This window comes from Myotis lucifugus, unplaced genomic scaffold (assembly GCF_000147115.1).
Source record: "Myotis lucifugus unplaced genomic scaffold, Myoluc2.0 scaffold_15, whole genome shotgun sequence".
In the NCBI taxonomy this organism is placed as follows: Eukaryota; Metazoa; Chordata; class Mammalia; order Chiroptera; family Vespertilionidae; genus Myotis; species Myotis lucifugus.
In genome coordinates this window covers 12,834,355-12,853,377 of record NW_005871063.1, presented here as the reverse complement: position 1 = coordinate 12,853,377, position 19,023 = coordinate 12,834,355, and the positions used below count along the sequence as shown (strand labels likewise).

The 19,023-nt window shown below is 38.9% G+C and overlaps 1 protein-coding gene across 10 annotated transcripts in view; it reads right to left on the bottom strand.

Moving 5' to 3' along the window:
• Nucleotides 1–19,023, bottom strand: part of HDAC9 (histone deacetylase 9) — a 156,865-nt gene that overhangs the window by 67,570 nt on the left and 70,272 nt on the right. For all 10 annotated transcript variants that reach the window (XM_023750781.1, XM_023750778.1, XM_023750776.1 and 7 more), the window contains exon 3: nt 454–695. In XM_023750781.1, coding sequence (XP_023606549.1) covers nt 454–695 — 242 coding nt within the window. The remainder of the gene's footprint in view (nt 1–453; nt 696–19,023) is intronic.

The window sequence follows — 19,023 nt, the reverse complement described above, 5'->3', positions numbered from 1 at the left end:
TTTCTAATGTATCCAGTATGAGGTCTTTTTCATAAGAAACAGGAGGGGGAAAATAAGTGACTGAGTTATCCTTTCTGATCAATAATATAAGCAGATTCTTTATAGATATTTAAATGAGCCTTCTGAGGCTAATGATTCTTATTGGTGGAGAACAGATGGGGCAAATGAACAAAATCATGCGAAAGAGAATGTTTTAAAAGGTTGGGAGGCTACTCTGCCCTCCTATTGACGCTGTAAACTAAAGGATAAAGAGTGACAGAGGCCCCTTCAAGAAGCAAAGCAGGTGTGTAGTCAGCCTTCCTAGCACTTACCAAGGTTTCCCCCAGTGCAACCACCCTTTCCTCCAAGCCATACTTGCATGTGTAAACAACAGGGAACCGTCCCCTTAGATCCTCCTTCTTCTGCCCAGGGCCCCCTGAGTGCAAAGGTCAGAGGCAGGGACACATTTGCTACCTTGATGTGCTCCTGAAGCTGCGCCTGGTGCTGCCGTGTCAAGTTCTCGTGCTGCTTCTGAAACTCGGCAATCAGGAGCTGCTTCTGGATCTGCTGCTGTTGCTGGATGAGGAGTAGCTCCTGCTGCAGCTGCTTCTCCCGGACGACAGGGTCCACCACGGGCATCATCATCCTGAGGTCCGTCCGTAGGTCCAAAGGGGAGATGGGCTCCAGGCCCACAGGAACCTCCGACTTTACATCCACTGGAGAAACGGGGGTGGGGGGGAAGGAAAGGATGATAAGAGATGTGTCCTTGTCCAAATCCATGTGAACACAGACAAAAAGGAAGACACTATATCAGGGATGGCGAACCTTTTGAGCTTGGCGTGTCAGCATTTTGAAAAACCCTAACTTAACTCTGGTGCCGTGTCACATATAGAAATTTTTTTGATATTTGCAACCATAGTAAAACAAAGACTTATATTTTTGATATTTATTTTATATATTTAAATGCCCTTTAACAAAGAAAAATCAACCAAAAAAATGAGTTCGGGTGTCACCTCTGACACGCATGTCATAGGTTCGCCATCACTGCACTATACGCATGCAACAAATTTTACACCAACAGATCTAGTCGTTTTTTTTCAATGATGATAACAGGTCTTTTGTATATCAATTTTGATAAAATGTACCATATGCTAATTGCCCCCCAGCAATGGGTACTCCGCCTTGAATCGTCCGCATTTACCCTTTTCAAAGAGATGATTCCAATTATTTAAAGGCATCAAAGTCGTTCATAAGACGTATTCTACTGGATCACTTACAAAGGTCAAGTTAGTTTAGGACCAAAAATGCGTCTCTGCTGAGGAAAGGAAGTCATGTTTTAATAGAGAACTTCTAACACAACTAAGGCTGAGTGCTTGCAAACATATTTGTTTGTAACAAGAGTTGGAAGATACATTCTAAGTTAAAGCTTTTTACATAATGTTGGGCTATTGGATCCATCAAAGGAAAACACAAATCTGCAAGCTGAAATGTGGGAAATGGTGAGCAGATTAGTTGATCAACCTTGGCAAGGAAGCCAAGACCAGCCATAAAGATATGAGGCTGCCCAGCTTCTCTGTGCTGGTTTTTATTTATTTTTTAAAATATATTTTTATTGGTTTCAGAGAGGAAGGGAGATGGGGAAAGAGAGAGAGAGAGAGAGAGAGAGAGAGAAAGAGAGAGAGAGAGAGAGAAACATCAATGATGAGAGAGAATTATTGATCCGCTGCCTCTTTCACACCCCACTTGGGGATCAAGCCCACAATCTGGGCATGTGCCCTGACCGGGATTTGAACCGTGACCTCCCGGTTCATAGGTCGATGCTCAACCACTGAGACACACTGGCTGGGCTCTGTGCTGGTTTTTAAATGGTAATGATCTGTATAGCAATCACCTTATTCCTAAACTAAACAAGGCATAAAAAATTTTTAGGATGCTTAGAACAAATATTCAATCAAGTAACAGGATGAAGAAAGATTGAATAATCTGAAAATAACTATAGCTATTTAAATTTATAAAAATTAAGTTAGATAATGTGTATAAAATTCTTAGCATGACTTCTAAGAGATAACTTTCCAGGAGTGGGATAAGCACAAGAGCTCACAGACAGGGTAGATATGCAGATATGCCAGCTGTTCATGGCTGGCATCCATCCTGATTAGTCAGTGTATATGCCAAACTGGTTGTTAAATATTTTGCATATGACCTTTGGCCACAGGAATCAAGAAAAGTATGTAGTTGAATAAAACAGATTTAGATAAAGATAATAGGGATTTTGGAGGGAGAATGTAGGCCAACTGAACGCATGTCTTTGCTAAAGTGGTCAGCCACTACTGAGACCCAAGTAATTACTGGTGGAAAAAAAAGAAAGACAGAAAATACATATCCAGAGTAGAGAGAAGTCAATTAAAAATAACTTATCCCTAGCTGGTTTGGCTCAGTGGATAGAGCATTGGCCTGGGGACTGAAGGGTCCCAGGTTTGATTCCAATCAAGGACACATGCCCGGGTTGCGGACTCGATCCTTAGTAGGGAGCATGCAGAAGGCAGCCGATTAATGAATCTCTCTCATCATTGATGTTTCTGTCTCTTTCTCTCCCTCTCCCTTCCTCTCTGAAATCAATAAAAAAATATATTTAAAATAAATAAATAAATAAAAATAACTTAAAATATTTTAACACTATGGGAACAAGAAAACAAAAAAGCTTCTATAAGTAAACTTTGACATGCAGGCCGCTTATTTTCAACCTCTGATCTAAAATCTAAATTCCTGTTCCCATCCTTCTAACTGTGGCCATGAGCATGCTATTTAAGTTCTCTAGGCCTCAGTTTCCTCATATGTACAATGCAGATAATTACAGCAAAGAGTAACAACACAGAGTTGTTAAAAGGATTAAATTGAATAATTCACTAAAAGACAACATTACACATCCCTCAATAAATACTTTTGGTTTCTTTATTTACAGAAATATGGTAATTTCCTGTATAGTACAATAAACCATCAACACTGTGTAGTCACACAACAAAAGTATTAGGAGCAAGTATGAAAATAAAATTGTATATGTTACATATTAGAAAATAAAAACACTAAAACCTCTAGGAAATGAAAAAAGAAAATAGATAAGCAACTCAAAAATTTCACCTTCACTAGAAAAGCAAGGCAACTTTTAGGTCAAAATAAGGCATCATTTTCTAATTATTAAATATTAGATATATGGTTGATGTATATGTGTGTGTTCTGTCCCATTGTAAGCATACGACAAAGTAGACAACTATAAACCACAAAAGACACTGCCAATTGGTTTAAAACTTCTGAAAAACAACTTGTTAATATATATTAAGAGGCATTAAATATTTCTGCCATTTGATTCAGGTTTGCCAACTCTAGAAATCTATCTTAAGAAGATAATACTAACAGGAAGAAACAGTTCGATGCTGTTTACTGAAGTGCTATTGTTTTCATCGAAATCACCAACTACAAGGAAATGTCCAAGGAAAATGTGTCATGTCCATTAGGTGTAAAAACATGCAATCATTAAAAATGTTTATGGGAACATGAAAAATGTTTTTACAGCATTAAATGAAAAAAAAACAGTAATAAAGGTGAAGTAAACCCTATGATATCTCTTTAAACTACATAAATACAATTTAATTTAGTCAATATACATTTATGAGAACTTTAAGTTGCCAGGCATGATTGCAGATGTTGGGGTTTACTAGTAAAACAAAAAAGACAAAAATCCCAGCCCTCACAGAGCATATCACATCTACTGGGGTTTTAATTATATGACTCTCTGAACTTTAACAGCAAAGACTGGTGAAATACAGTGCAGAAGATCGTTGTAGTAGGGGTGAAAATATGAATACTTTTCCCCATTCTACTTTTCTATGTTTTTCCAAAATGGCATCTAATGCTCTGACCACTACTGGAGGTAACTTAGGTTTCCTGATTCCAGGTTGGGGACCACAAAGTTAATACTTCATGCAACTTAAGAGCTAATTTCAGAGAGTCAGGAAAGCCTAATAGAAATCCCGTCTACAGCAGTTAAGCTGCAAATCGAATGAAACATTCACGTCCTTGCGTATCTTTTGAATTGTGTGTGTTCACAGGACTGTGTGTGCACCTGTGAGTGGGGGTGGGAGCGGGGACGGTGTCAGTCTCGGGTTGCAAACACTGGTTATTTTCCCCCCAATGTATTGATCAGAAGTCTTTGTGGATGGTAACACCACTTTAATGAAAATGGTAAACAACTTATTAATATACCATGGTTTGGTAGACATTGTCTTTTAAATCATGATCTCTGGGAAAGGAAAGCTATTAAAATTGAGCCAAGTTTCAAACTAAATGAAGATGACGGCCCGTAAGATCTCTAGTTGCAGAGTCCAATGTAGAACTTTCCTTCAAGGCCCTGGAGTAACGTGAGATTTGGAACATTAATTTATAGAGCTGGCATAATTCCAACCAAAAGCAAAGGCTGTTAATGATATATTTCATTTTTACATTAAAAAGGCCAAACTGCAGCCTCCAGTTTTCCCATGAAAATGCCAATAAACAAAAATCAGAATTTAACCCTATACAGCAAATGAAAAATTTCAAGAAACTCTGCAATCTCTTCTTTCTGGGATTCTTATTACCTATGAACTGTAAACATCGAACCCCTAAAAAAATCCTCCCCCCCAACAAAAAAGATAAGGGAAAAATGCCCCAGAACTCTCTATAACAGCTATTGTAGACCTCAAAGGGTAATTTGACTTCTTAACCTGCTATCCCAACAGAAATGATTGTGTCTAACTGCTTGCCTTTGTTCAGAGACTAATCACTAAATTGTGAAAAATCACCCTCAACTTACAAAAACTGCTCTTGATTATAAATAATTGCCCAAGACTGAGAGAAAGCGGCAGGCAAGATCCCAGTCTTTCATCCAATTTATTCAGCAGCAATCCACATTCCATTTGTCTAGACTAAATATAGCAGCGTTTATACAAGAAATCAATAGTGCTTGCAGAGAGGAGAGCGAAGGCATGAATATTTCATCAAACTCGGAGAGAAATGGCAATCAGCAAACTGATGGTGCTGTATAGGTCATCTTTGGCCTGCTGGATTAGTGCCTGCTACTTGGACAATAGCTCATCTCTGGCTAATCATAATCATATCATAGCCATTCTTTCTATTTTTAACATTAATTGCACTGTGGGTGACAAAGACTCATCGTATTCCAAAAGGAATGATGGATTTTTCTTATGTCTTCTGTGACAGGCTAATAGGCCTCCCCAGGAGCAATAATAGTAACACAATACCAGGACCGAGTTTTAACACATTACAGTCCCTTTCATATCCCGGAATGTGAAAGAAAGGGCACTGTCCGCAGCTGCTGTATTATCATAATTAGAAATAATCAACTTACAAGGAAAAATTAACAACCGATTTTAACAGTGAAGAAATGGAATCATCCCTGTTCACACATTTTTTGTCTAGGAACATGCAAATTCCTTACAAATTACTTTGAACAGGTGGCCAGTGATACATAAATTAGAAAGAAGTTGATGACAACAAATATTAGTGTTAGCATTACTTAGAAATGAATCATGTTTTCTTAACAGATCGCAAGACCTCGTAACTTCATTTGTACTTACCCAGTTTGTCCGACATTTCAAATACATGCCAACATGTTATAGTATATGTAATTATCCTAAATCCAAATCTCCATTCAGAACATTTCCATATTAGATATTAATAGTTTTAAATACTACTTTACAAAGTCCTGTTCATTCCTTCTTCAGTGTCCTTTAGATTGTTCTTTGATAGTTTTTGGCTTAGCACTTATCAACTCATGCAATCTTCTTGAAAAGTTTTTAGTTCTTAATAATCAGGGAAACAAAAGGCTTCCATTTCAAAATAAAAATCTCAGACCATACAGATGTTTATAATAATTACATTTATTTAAGCAACATGCATACCTGTGCAGCTATAATTAAATTTCTGTGACAAATGCTTTTCTTTTAAATACCACAGCTGTTAAAGAGGTAATTCAGAGTACTGAGGGTCATCTAGTAGCATTGCAGTGTGTCTTACTCCTTCACTTTCGATGCTGGTATTTATAGCACAGGTAAGTAGGAAGAATTTTCCTGTGTTCCAAAGCAGGAATCTTTGGTTGCTACTTTATCAGCTGACTTGCAAACAGGAAGCCTTCCATTTTAATAATGTTTTGAATGAACAACTGTCAAACCCCATGGATGGAAAAATTCTAAGAATGCACCATTTTGACCACTTACAACTATCCCAACTGTGACTGAAAACTGTTCATGTTGCTCCTCTGAAATGAGATCTCAAAGCAGCAGAGGGGAAAAAATACAGGTTTTCACACACAAAAAAATGCCATAGGCACAATCTCACCACCAATTTGTATGTGTCAACTTAGTTAAAAATTGAAACTTGAAAAAAATGCATAAAAACTGGAATCATCTTTTACTATCTCAGTTATGCATAGTTAGAGCAGCTACAACTTGGGGCATGGCATCACCAGCACTGCTCAGAGCCAGATTGTATGGAAATTAAGTTCTTTATACCAAGGAAATGGTTGTCCACAGCCACTGGCATGAGGGCATATGCACTACACATTCTGGATCTGGGGAGAAACAAATGTTGCTCTGATCATCCCTTCTGCTTCCTCTGTGACCATTGGGGCCTGCTGACTGCCCACCAGAAAAGGCTGCCTGCTGTGCTGTTTTCTGCTTTAACATTGTCCAATCAACTATGTAGTCATATCGGTATTTCAGGGTTCCGATAAGAATGTGGATGTGCCCTAGCTGGCGTGGCTCAGTGGATAGAGTGTCGGCCTGTGGACTGAAGGGTCGCAGGTTCGATTCTGGTTAAGGGCACATGCCTGGGTTGCAGGCTCAATCCCTAGTAGGGGGTGTGCAGGAGGCAGCCGATCAATGATTATCTCTCATCATTGATGTTTCTATCTCTCTCTCTCTCCCTCTTCCTTCCTCTCTGAAATCAATAAAAAAATTATATATATATATATATATATATATATATATATATATATATATATTAAAGAATATGGACGAACTGCCTCAGATACATGTAATCAGGGCTTCCTCAAAGTGTAGCCTATAACAACAATTAGGCTACATGACATATTTGGCAGGATTTCATGTAAAACTTCAGCACGTATAGACATCTTCCACTAACCTTTTTCTATTTGTTTCTTTTTGCCAGCCTTTGCCAGGGCAGGCTAGTTCTACTAGAATATGTCAGCATGTATCCTAATGATCTCTGAAACTCAGCTCAGTACGAATGCCCTGATGCTAGCTTGTCAGGTAGTGCAGAGAGGTTGTCATCTTCTGTATATGGTACACACTGCCCTGTCTTGTGTTTCTGTACTTTCCAGCCAAACCAGAATCAATAAGGAATAACAAAGTGACACCACCAATTATGAAGTTATCTGTGTACTGTCTGTGTATGAAACTCTTTGGATGCATCTACGCAAGTGTACTGATCACTGGTCAGTCAACATCAGTATAGTCTTCACTGTGAGCCTTCTTGAGCAGAAACTGGAGAGGTCTAGGGAGGTGGGTGGAAGACGATCCCTAAGAAGCACATTATAGTCTGAGGCCTAACCATCCCACTTTCAATGTGGGATGTCAACCCATTCCGAAGAATCTTAGTTTGCTCGGGTCCAGTCACAGGGGATGTGTAGTTCTCCTCACTCCAGTTTCATTATTACTTCCTCATCATTGGTTATGTTGATCACTGGGGAGAGTTTGTCAGGTAGAAGCCATGGGCTTTGGGAAATAAACAACTTAAGTCTGTTTTTTCCTTCAACTCCATGAAGTTGATTTAAATTCATTGAAACCACCTTGATATTTCCTTTTCTGAAACCCTGCTACCCCCTCCACCCCTTTCTTAACACTGACTTGGATCCAAAGAAACACAGTTTTATAATTTTATTTATATATTTATTCTTTAGATGGTGTTGGTTATATCATAAATCTAACTGAGGACAGGGTGGGCCTGGTGCCCGTTTGCATCTAGTGCCTCTCGTCCTTTGCCTCATAACTCTTAACTATTATACCTTCTAAAGAATGGATCAAGACTGTTTAGCACTGCATGTATCTAAAACGATATTTAAGTCATTGTTTTTATAATATCATCAGGTTGGCCTATCTTTTAATTCACTCCTTTATTCAGCAAATATTTATAAAGCCCTATTACATGCAAAAACAGTTTTCAGTGAAGGAGGAAGGAACCAATTTCAAGAAACTCAAACTCTGATGCGGAAGATCAACCCATGACCCTGTGCAGAAAACATGATGCATTCAGGGCAGGGAGGTTGGTGCTCCAGAATCCCACTTGGGCTGCTTCTATTTTCTCTCAGGACTCTCCAGGGTGATCTCTTCCATTCCCAGGACTGCATTTACTTCCTCTATTGTGACAATTCTATGTCCTGCCTCCACATCTATTCCAAATTTGTGACCCATATGTGTCACTACTCCTGGTGCTCTCCATTCAGCGTCTCATGCTGCCCTTTCTCTGGAGCCTCGAGTCTCAATTACTGCAGCCAGAGGAGAACATGGAAGGGATATGACTCCCCTCTCTCCCTTTTATTATCCTTATCCACTCCACAGAAATGATATCTTCTACTCTTATTCTTATTCAAATATATATTCTTTTACTACTACTCTTATTCAAATATTGTTTTAATTCACCAAGATCTGTCTATCACCACTGCCTGTTTTGCTAAAGCAGTCAGTCCTCAGTCACTTCCCTGGCTAAAACCCATCAGTGGGCCCCCCAGAGTGAACATGCTGGCCTGTCCCTACACTGGGCTTCCTGTTTATTTTTCTGGCCTCAACACCATCTACTGTCCCTTCACTTGAGTCACACTGATCTTTCAGCTCCTTAAACACACCATGCTCTCCCACGTCTCAGAGATTCCTCATACATTTTCTCTCATCCTAAAATACCTCACCCCATTTTTTTCTAGACTGTTTCTTACTTATCTTTCACATCTTAGCTAAAAATGACTTGATGTGGGATGTCTTTCTGAGTCCTATTGCATTTTCCTCTTACATTTTGCAATTATTTTCCCTAACATTTGTTTAACTGCCTCCTTTCACCATTACTTTAAGTTCCATGACTATAGTTTCCATACCTAGTACAGCATAAAAACAGTAATGCCACAATATACACCTGGAATGAAGGAATACATGAATAAATGACAGTCAATAGAATGCCTCAGTAGAATGCTTTACCCCATGCTAGATTGTTAGAAAATTAGATGGCCCTGGCCAGACAGCTCAGGATACAGCATCACCCAAGGTTGAGGGTTCAATCCCTGGGCAGGGCACATACAAGAATCAACAATGAATGCATAAGTAAGTGGAACAACAAATAAATGTTTCTCTCTCTTTCCTTAAAATCAATAATAAGTAAATAAGAAAGAAAATTAGACCAGAACTCATATGCTTCAAGCTAGCAATTTTTTAAAATCTCCAACTTGAAAATGAAGGAATAATTACTAAATGTAAATAAAAAAGAATATATTCTCATAAAGTTATTTAATCAAAATTCTTTAATATTTTATCAAAAATAACTAGTAATTGTTTTTTTTTAAACACTGAAGCACTTTTTATTGAAGGTTCTTCACTGAAATGTGTAATATCCTTTCAGTCTTGGAAGGTACATTTCTTTTCTGAAAAACTAAATTAATATATTTAAATGTGCCTAGCACACAAAATGGGAAATGGAAAAACAAGTAATACAACCTCAGTTTGATGACAATGCTGCCAAAATTTCACTTTAGTAATACAACTATTCTTAGCGGACTTTCCACTATTAATATTTATGATTGCATCACCATAAAATAAAAAGAATTTGTAAGTTCTCAGACAGGAAAAGTATAATTTTTATAACAAGAATTATTTAAATTGATTAGTCCAGAAATACAATTCCCCCTCAAAGTGATTCTGTTCAAGTTATACATGTCTTCAGTTTCTTTAAAGTGCACTAATACAGGGCATAAGCGAAAAGAAAATAAATGCAAGAAGCAATCTGGGCTTTGATTTACTATTCTCTTATTTCCCAGGGGTCTGAACAGGAAACAAAAATAACCACAAATGACTAAAATATCAGTAGGCCTTGAAATATCAACATTTAAGTTAGAGCAAGCTAACTTTTTAATCAAAGCCTTACTATTTTGATTTACTTAATTCAAATTCCCTCTCTGCAAATATGCTTTTGAATTAAGCAGTCATAACAAACCATAACACAAACATGAACTGCCAACTCATTTGTAATACCCACTTAGGTCTAAAGTATTGCAGTGTTTGCTAGTTTCTTACTATTTGAGAATCAGGTAAAGGCTTCATTGAGCTTCTTGCAGCATGGAAACAAAATCAAGCCAATTTATGTGACTTCAAGGTAATAGGAGCCTAAAACCTAATCCATATTATTTTGTAATTGGAGATGAAGATGTAATCTGATACAATGATACCTGTAAGTGAAGTTTTAGTAGATGTAAAACTTTAGTGTTTTAAAATAGTAAATATGGGTATTAATTTTAAAAAAGTTATTTATTTGGCCACATATAACACTCCTGAACTAGGATTTAGAGCAAAATTACTCCTCTAAGAATGACAATGAAGGTGAGACAAACTGTGTTTTTTCTACAATTTATAGTTCTCCTAGGTTACAGACAAATTCTAGATTACTACTATTTGCAAATGTCTAACAAAACTCCCTTCTCTCTCTCTCTCTCTCTCTCTCTCTCTCTCTCTCTCTTTTTCATTATGAAAACTGAATATTCAGGCAGGGGATTACTTTCTATCCCCAGAATTTTGTCCATCATCTGACACGTAATATAAACTTAATAAATAAGTTTAATGAATATCAGTTGAATAAATGACCTCCTCAGCAGATACCCCTTCTAACAACACTTTCTAAACAAATCACATTTGCTTATTCAGCAAATGAACTTTTTTTCAAAGAATATGTTACCAGTCTTCTATCAGGAAGCAGTGTTTGTGGAAGTATATAACTGTGCTGTTTCGATTGAAAAAAAAGAAGAGCAATTATTGGCTCTTGTGTCCTGCCAGCAAGAACAAATTACCTTTAGCCACTAAAAAAGTATTCCAATACTTCTGAAAGCTTCACTGCTTAACATGTTCAAGACAATGGCATGACTTGAAAGGTTCAGGAAAGTAGGCAGAGAAAAGGGCAGACACGCCATGCACTGAGCTTCCCTGTCCTTCTCTTTCATTCAAACCAGGTCTTTTCCTTTGCTGCCCTTGACCCTTCAGTCCTGCAGAATGGGAATAGGACCTCAAACAATGCACATTTTTTTCTTTTCCAGATATCAGTTGTTTCCTAAGTTGGGACGAAATCTTTACTACAAAACAAAAAGTCTTAAAGCCCCACTACAACTTCCTAATATAGGATTGCATTGGCTTTTTAAAAAGCAAAAACATTTCTTGAAACAGCTAGACACTTTCTTCAAATCAAATCTTATGAATAGTCCCTACTTAGAAAACCATCGCCAGTGAAACTGTGAAAGGGGAACTGATGTCCCACCCACCCACTCACTTGCTCGCTGGCTCCTTTCCCTGGGAATCCAGACGCCATGGAATTCAGTTTGAAAATCATTGTTCTAACTGCAATGCAGCTTTAGTTGCCAAATTCAAATTAGAGGCAAATTACATTACTATTGTTTCAAAGAACAATGCATTACTGTTTCATGGAATTATGGAGCTTTGGAATTTTTGAATTGGAAAACATTAATAAAGTTTCTCTTCATACATACAATTGGGGGGGGGAGGGTAAATGTTAAAAAATAAAAATTCCTCTAACGTTGCATAATTTTAAACAGAGCCAGACAAATGCATTGGCACCTCTGTTTATATTACTGCCACATGGTGGCACCACTTTTGCTCAGAAGTAGAAATACCCACTTATCCTTTGTCAGGAAGAGCTTTGGATATGTGAGTTTTACAATAATTATGCAAGCCTGGAATTATGCCGAGTTTTCAGAGCTTGAGCATTCAAATGAAACGTGACTTCCCTATGGGAATTCTAAATTTGGCTTTCTAAACCTGAGTAAAAAACAACAATAAAACCAAATACTAATACCATAATATCAGTTCGTCTGGACAGTACTTTTCATTTAAATTATGGAGCCAACACCAATACTTCACTTATTATGAGCTAAACACTGTTCTGAAGCTTTATACAATAAACTAAAGGCCCGGTGCATGAAATTCATGCACTGGGGGGGAGGGGAGGGTGTCCCTCAGCCCAGCCCGGAACCCTTCTCCTTTTTTGGACCCCTGGGTGTAAACCGACGGCCCAGTTTAGCGCCCAAACCCCTGTGAATATTTAGGCCCTGATCCCAGTTGATATCAAATTAGCATATACCCTCCTATTGGCTGGGGGGCACTGCCATCTTTGAGGGGGGGGGCAAGAAATTAGCATATTCCCTCCTTATTGCCTGCGGGCACTGCCATCTTTGAGGGGCGGGGCAGTCAATTTAGCATATTCCCTCCTGTGGGGATTCGGGCCTAAACCGGCAGTCAGACATCCCTCTCACAATTTGGGACTGCTGGCTCTCCACCGCTCGAGTCCTGGTCACCACCCCCTTACCACTCCCTTGCCAGCCTGATCGATGCCTAACTGCTCCCCTGCCGGTCCGGTCACCCCTAACTGCCCTCCCCTACCGGTCCAGTTGCCCCCAACTGCCCTCCCCTGTTGGCCCGGTTGCCCCCAACTGTCCTCCCCTGCCGGCTCGGTCACCACTAACTGCCCTCCCCTGCTAGCCTGGTCCCCCCCAACTGCCCTCCCCTGCCAGCCTGGTCACCCCTAACTGCCCTCCCCTGCAGGACTGGTCGCCCCCAACTGCTCTCCCCTGCTGTCCTGGTCACCTCTAACTGCCCTCCCCTGCTGGCCTAATCATCCACAACTGCCCTCCCCTGCTGGCCATCTTGTGGCTGTGGGTGCTGCCATCTTTTAGGGCGGGGCAGTCAATTAGCATATTCCCTCCTTATTGGCTGAGGGCACCACCATCTTTGAGGGCAGGGCAGTCAATTAGCGTATTCTCTCCTTATTGGCTGTGGGTGCCACCATATCTGAGGGTGGGGCAGTCAATTAGCATATTCCCTCCTTATTGGCCATGGGTGCTGCCATCCTTGAGGGTGGGGCAGTCAATTAGCATATTCTCTCCTTATTGGCTGTGGGTGCCGCCATCTTTACAACGGTGTGAGGGTCAATTAGCATATCCCCCCTTTATTAGATAGGATGTTGATTCATTTATTCTTCCTTACGTTAGAAGGTTGTACTCTCTGGTAACCTATGGGGTAGACACATTTATGATCCTCATGCACAGATGAGGATATTGGAGGCACTGAGGAATTTGGTCAAGGTCATTAAGCTACTAAGTGGTCCAACAGGAATCAGAACACAGGTCATTCAGCCATAGAGTCCATGATCTTAGCCACTGCATTCTTATTTTTCTTGAGATTGATATAATAAGCATCCAATTTAACATCTATGCAGTTCATGTTGGGATATTCCTCGATATAATTAAGACTGAAGATGTTTGTTAAGATAACATCACACATTTTTTATTTTTAGAGGTAAAGAGAAGCTTACTTGTAACTGCCAACATATTCCAAAGAGAGATGTGTAATGGAACACATTTCTGCATATTTTGAGACAGTTTTGTATTTTCAGGTGAATTTAAAGAGTCTTTCTTAACATGTGTGTTTCTATGCTCTTTTTAGAAACAACTCTAGGAATTGAAAATTTGATATTTTACCCTTTCCTATTAGCTCTAGTAGTGTCTACACAATTCTTTAGATTCATCTTACTATCCAATCTGAATCTCTTAACTCACAGGTAAAGACTGCCTAATAATGAAGTCATTGTTAGTACTTGATTAACTAAATCCCACTAGATTGAATCAGAGGTAGAGAGCCCCAATCACAATTAATTGTACACAGTGTTAATGGACTTTGAATGTATTGTTCATACATTTTTAGTTTACTTTTTAATTGAAGAAAGGAAATAGTAACAAGATAGAAGCAGCAGCTGTTTTCTGACAATATGAAAAAGGATTTGACAGGATAGACTTGGGTGGTTTATTCTTTTCTTATTTCAGAGCTTTCTATTTTGGGTTTGTAATTCCCTGTTCATTATGAGAGATGATCACTAGCCATTAAGGCTCAGTTTATTAGGTAAGTGGGAGGGTTTACCTCAAAGAAGAAAATGAAGTTGTCAGAAAAATCTAATTTTTAAAGATATATAAATAAATAGGAATGGATGTGTCTATATCTGTGCATTAATTAAAGATATTCATAATTTGGCATAAGAAAATGTAATAATTTTTCTCTTTGGCTACTCTTTAATTAGACTGTCATTAAAATGTCTATTTCTGGTAGAACTCATAGTATCTGTTTATAGAAATAGCCTGTATTCAGAGAACTGTCAGCATTACAGAATGCTTTTCAATATTTTAAGCATAGCTTTGAGATGATCACTCTATAATTTGAAGTGGTACCATTTGTGCAAACAAAAGTATGAGAAGTTATTTAAAGTATTAAATGGGAACTGAACTCTGCAGAGCAGAGGTCAGCAAAGTATAGCTCACAGGCCAAATCCAGGAGAGAGGGAGAAGGAGAGAGAGAGAGAGAGAGAGAGAGAGAGAGAGAGAGAGATCATTTTGTCATTGTACTTGTTTATTCATAGAGAGAGGGAGAGGAGAAGGAGAGAGAAAGAGAGAGAGAGAAAGAGAGAGAGAGAGAGAGAGAGAGAGAGATCAGCTACCTGGCCAGGGCTTTGCTTTACACATTACTAAAAGGTTAAAAAAAATAAAAGTAGCTGAACAAATGTGGCTCAGAGGTTGAGTGTCAACTATGAACCAGGAGGTCTAGGTTTCATTCCTGGTCAGGGCACATGCTTGGGTTGCTGGCTCAATCCCCAGTGTAGGGCATGCAGTAGGCAGCCAATCAGTGATTCTCTCTCATCATTGATATTTCTATCTCTCTCTCCATCTCCTTTCTTCTCTGAAATCAATTTAAAAAATATTAAAAAAATAAAAAAAAACGTTTCATGATGTAAAAATTATATGAAATTCAAATGTCAGTGTTCATAAAGTTTTATTAGAACACAGTATTGTCCAACGCTGCTTTTGCACTACAAAGGCAGAGCTGAGTGTGATAGAGGCAGGTAGTATGACCTGCAAAGCTTAAATATTCACTATCAGCCCCTGACAGAAAAAGTCTGCCAAACCCTGCTGTAGGGAAAACTATGACCAATTTTATTCTCATACTAGTGACGCAGTGCATGGATTCATGCACATTGAAAGGAAGTTAATAAGAACACCGGCCAGTGGGGCGGGACTGGGAGAGACAGGCCAGACACGCCCTGGAGCCAACTTCCATGGTCCCTCCCTGGCTGGTCGCCCCCGGGGTGGCGCTGTGGAGTGAGCAGGGTCCCTCTGGCAGGTGGGGTCCCTCAGCCTGGCCTGTGGGGATCTGCCCGAAACCAGCTCTTTGACATCCCCCAAGGGGTCCCAGAGTGCAAGAGGGCACCTGCAAAGTTGCTGTCACACAGGGTGTGGAACACAAATACAAGTGTGCAGTAAACCAGATTCGGGGCCGACAGTGCCCCAGCAACAACATAACCCACAGCTGAAGGTGGAATCCCACAGCCCAGCAAGGAATCGGGCTCCCTCCTCTCTGGTTACGGGGTGCATCACCCGAGAACCACTGCTGCCAAGTCACTGCAGCTCCTGCGTTGAACGTCTGCCCCCTGGTGGTCAGTGTGCATCATAGCTACCAGCCGGACAGACAGCATATTAGCCTTTTAAATATATATATATATATATGCTACTTCCCCGTGATTATCAAATTTCCAAGCCACTTCTCTAATTTCTACCCCACTGGTTTCATGTAGAAGGTTAAAAATTACCACGGTTTATTGCAACCAAAATAAAACATAATTATGAAACAAATTATGTTGACAAGAAAAGGTCATATAAACAAAGCTCTGTTTTTCATTGGATTGATATGTTAATTTTAGACTGTTGCTAGTTCTTTGCATTAAGCAGTAAGCTGGAAGACAAAAATATAAGTAAGAACTATGACATTTTTAAATAAGCGATATGTGCTGAGTAGTAGCTAACCACTTTTTTTCATGGATTTTTTTCATTTGATACAAAAACCATATCATCATTCCTAATTTACAGGTGAGGATAAGGAGTACTGGACAGGCTAACAATAATTTTCCAAGGGCACAGGTACATTATTTTTAAGTGTTACTTTTTTAGTTGACTTAATTTAAAATCATGATAAACATTAATTTTGAATGATGCTAAATGGAAGTCACTATATCATATTCCATACTAGAAGATTCTGGTGTGTTGTCCTTCTAATTTATCTCTTTTCCATGAGGCAGAGATAAAATACTCTGCATGAAGCTATATCTAGAATAAATATTTGCTCAATTAAAACTCTTTAAAGAAAATAAACAAGCTGCTCCCATCTGTAAAGTAATTGTTTACAATTCCATATATATTAAATGTAAGTATATTTATATATAAACAACATAAGTAATACATAAAAATAATATGTATACTCAAAAGGCTAGTATATCTTATGGAAATCAACATTTGAATGAGCTTAATAAAGGAATGTTTGGAAATTACAGGATATTGTATTTATGTGACATTAAAATTTTTGTTAACAATGTGTGGGTTGGTTTAGTTCATATTGAATATTTTAAAACCTGAGGTTTTAAAGAAACATCACATGTACCTCAAAGCTACAATAATACTACTACAAGGTTGGCTATTATACCCTAGTGATAGATCTGCAGCCAAACCACTGAAGAAATTTGGTGCCTCAAACAAAATAGCCCTAGTATTTAGGCATTGTAAGGAAGAAAAAAAAACTAATGGGAAAAAATAGTTACCCAAATGTTCTTCCAGATATTAATGTAATTTTAAATTAATGTAACCCAAGATCATAGGAAATACACGGCTAATCATAGAGCTTAGCAAAGCCATTCTGAATCCAACGGTATCAATTTTATTTTCCACAGAATTCATATTATAACTTACATCAGACCAGTAGAAGACATTCAGCAGCTTGAGAACTCATTTGTTATATAAAAATTTAAGTTCTATTTTTAAAAAATGTTTTAAATTAATGGTTTGGAATTCACAAACCTCAGAAAAAGGAAATATATTAAACAAAAGAAATAAGAAAGAACAAAAAAAAATAGATGCAATTGTGCTTTATCCTCTGAGAAATGCACTTGTACAGGACTTATTCAGGTTTCTTCTCCCTGCCTGGGTTGTCGGGGGTGGGGGAAAGAGGAGACGAGACTCCCTGTGATTTTTTAAGTCAGTACGGAAATTCTGCCTGCCCTGTTAGGCATGTCCCTGTTAGATTTATGCAGGCCGTCCTGTTGGGTTTATTCCTCTCAAGGTAAATTTGGCAGGATGCAGGATTTAGTCAAAGCCAAGGGCCAGAAATTTCTGGGCATGTCTGAAGAGCAGGTGGGGCTGGCACAGCAGATGTCCATTTGCATAAATGACTAAGGTACCTCCTGAGAAAAACTCATCTTCCGTAAAGAGGAAGCCGGGCCTGACACCCCTGACCTGATCACCAAGCCTCAGGGCCTGAGGGAATACATAGTGCATCCCTCCTGTCCACTCTCATCTCCAGGTCCCAGGTTCAAACCTTGTTTCCACCTTCCACGATGCACTGAAAATGCTTTTACCAAACTCATCAGTAACATCTTTTTTTAAAATTGTTTTATTGCTTAAAATATTACAAAGAGTATTATATATGTCTCTTTTTTTTTTCTCCCCTTGACCTTCCCCTAGCCTCCCATACCCCCCAGTGTCTTGTGTCCATTGGTTATGCTTATATGCATGCATACAAGTCCTTCGGTTGATCTCTTACCCAACCCCCTAACCCTCCCCGACCTTCCCGCTGTAGTTTGACAGTCTGTTCGATGTTGCTCTGCCTCTGTATCTATTTTTGTTCATCAGTTTATAACATCTTATTGTCAAAACCAAGTCTTTGTCTTACTTGATTCTCTTTATCATGGGACAGTTGTTTTAGAGAATAAATAAGTGAATAAATTAATCTATTAATCTATCTTCTTTCAGTCGGTGGCTAATGCCCAATATCTTGCTATAGGATCGAAGCAGAGCATGGCAGATAGAAAACTGTGTCTGTGGCTGTATTCTCTTTTAAAAATATATATTTTGTTGACTTTTTACAGAGAGAAAGGGAGAGGGAGGGATAGTTAGAAACATCAATGAGAGAGAAACATCGATCAGCTGCCTCCTACACAACTCCTACTGGGGATGTGCCCGCAACCAAGGTACATGCCCTTGACCGGAATTGAACCTGGGACCTTTCAGTCCACAGGCCGACGCTTTATCCACTGAGCCAAACCGCTTAGGCTGCAGCTGTATTCTTGATCACTCTACTCCTGTGGGCCTTGGGTTCCTCACGTATAAAACAAACAAGCTGAAGCAATGATTCCTGAGGCTCTTTCTGTACCAAGGCTATTCTCTCCTTACCCCACAATTGTGACATATTAGTTCCAATCAGAAAGTCTATCTCATGAGAGAAGCCATTACCGTTGGCCTTCACTCACCTCTATGGGTAAGTCAGTAACCAGCAGAGCAGGTTCTGACCGCAAAGAAAGCAAGAGGTTGTAGGAGGGAAGAGAAGGACTCCAGCCACGTAGGAGAAAATGAGAGAATGGAAACCAGGGACTCCTTTGGAAAAACTTTATCTAATTAAAAATTACCCCAGATCAGGCTTTGCCTGAGATATAAAACTCAATTATAGTCAAAATTGTTCTATTCCGATTGTGTTGTTTGGAAACTTCGCCTCAAACCTTCCATTACAAACAGCAAAGCAGCCCTTTCCATTTTCTACTTCAATGAAAATAAATCTTTTTGTACAAGAGCTGTTTCTCAGTAGGATGTAACAAACAAAAATATCTATATTCTGTAATTCAGTACTT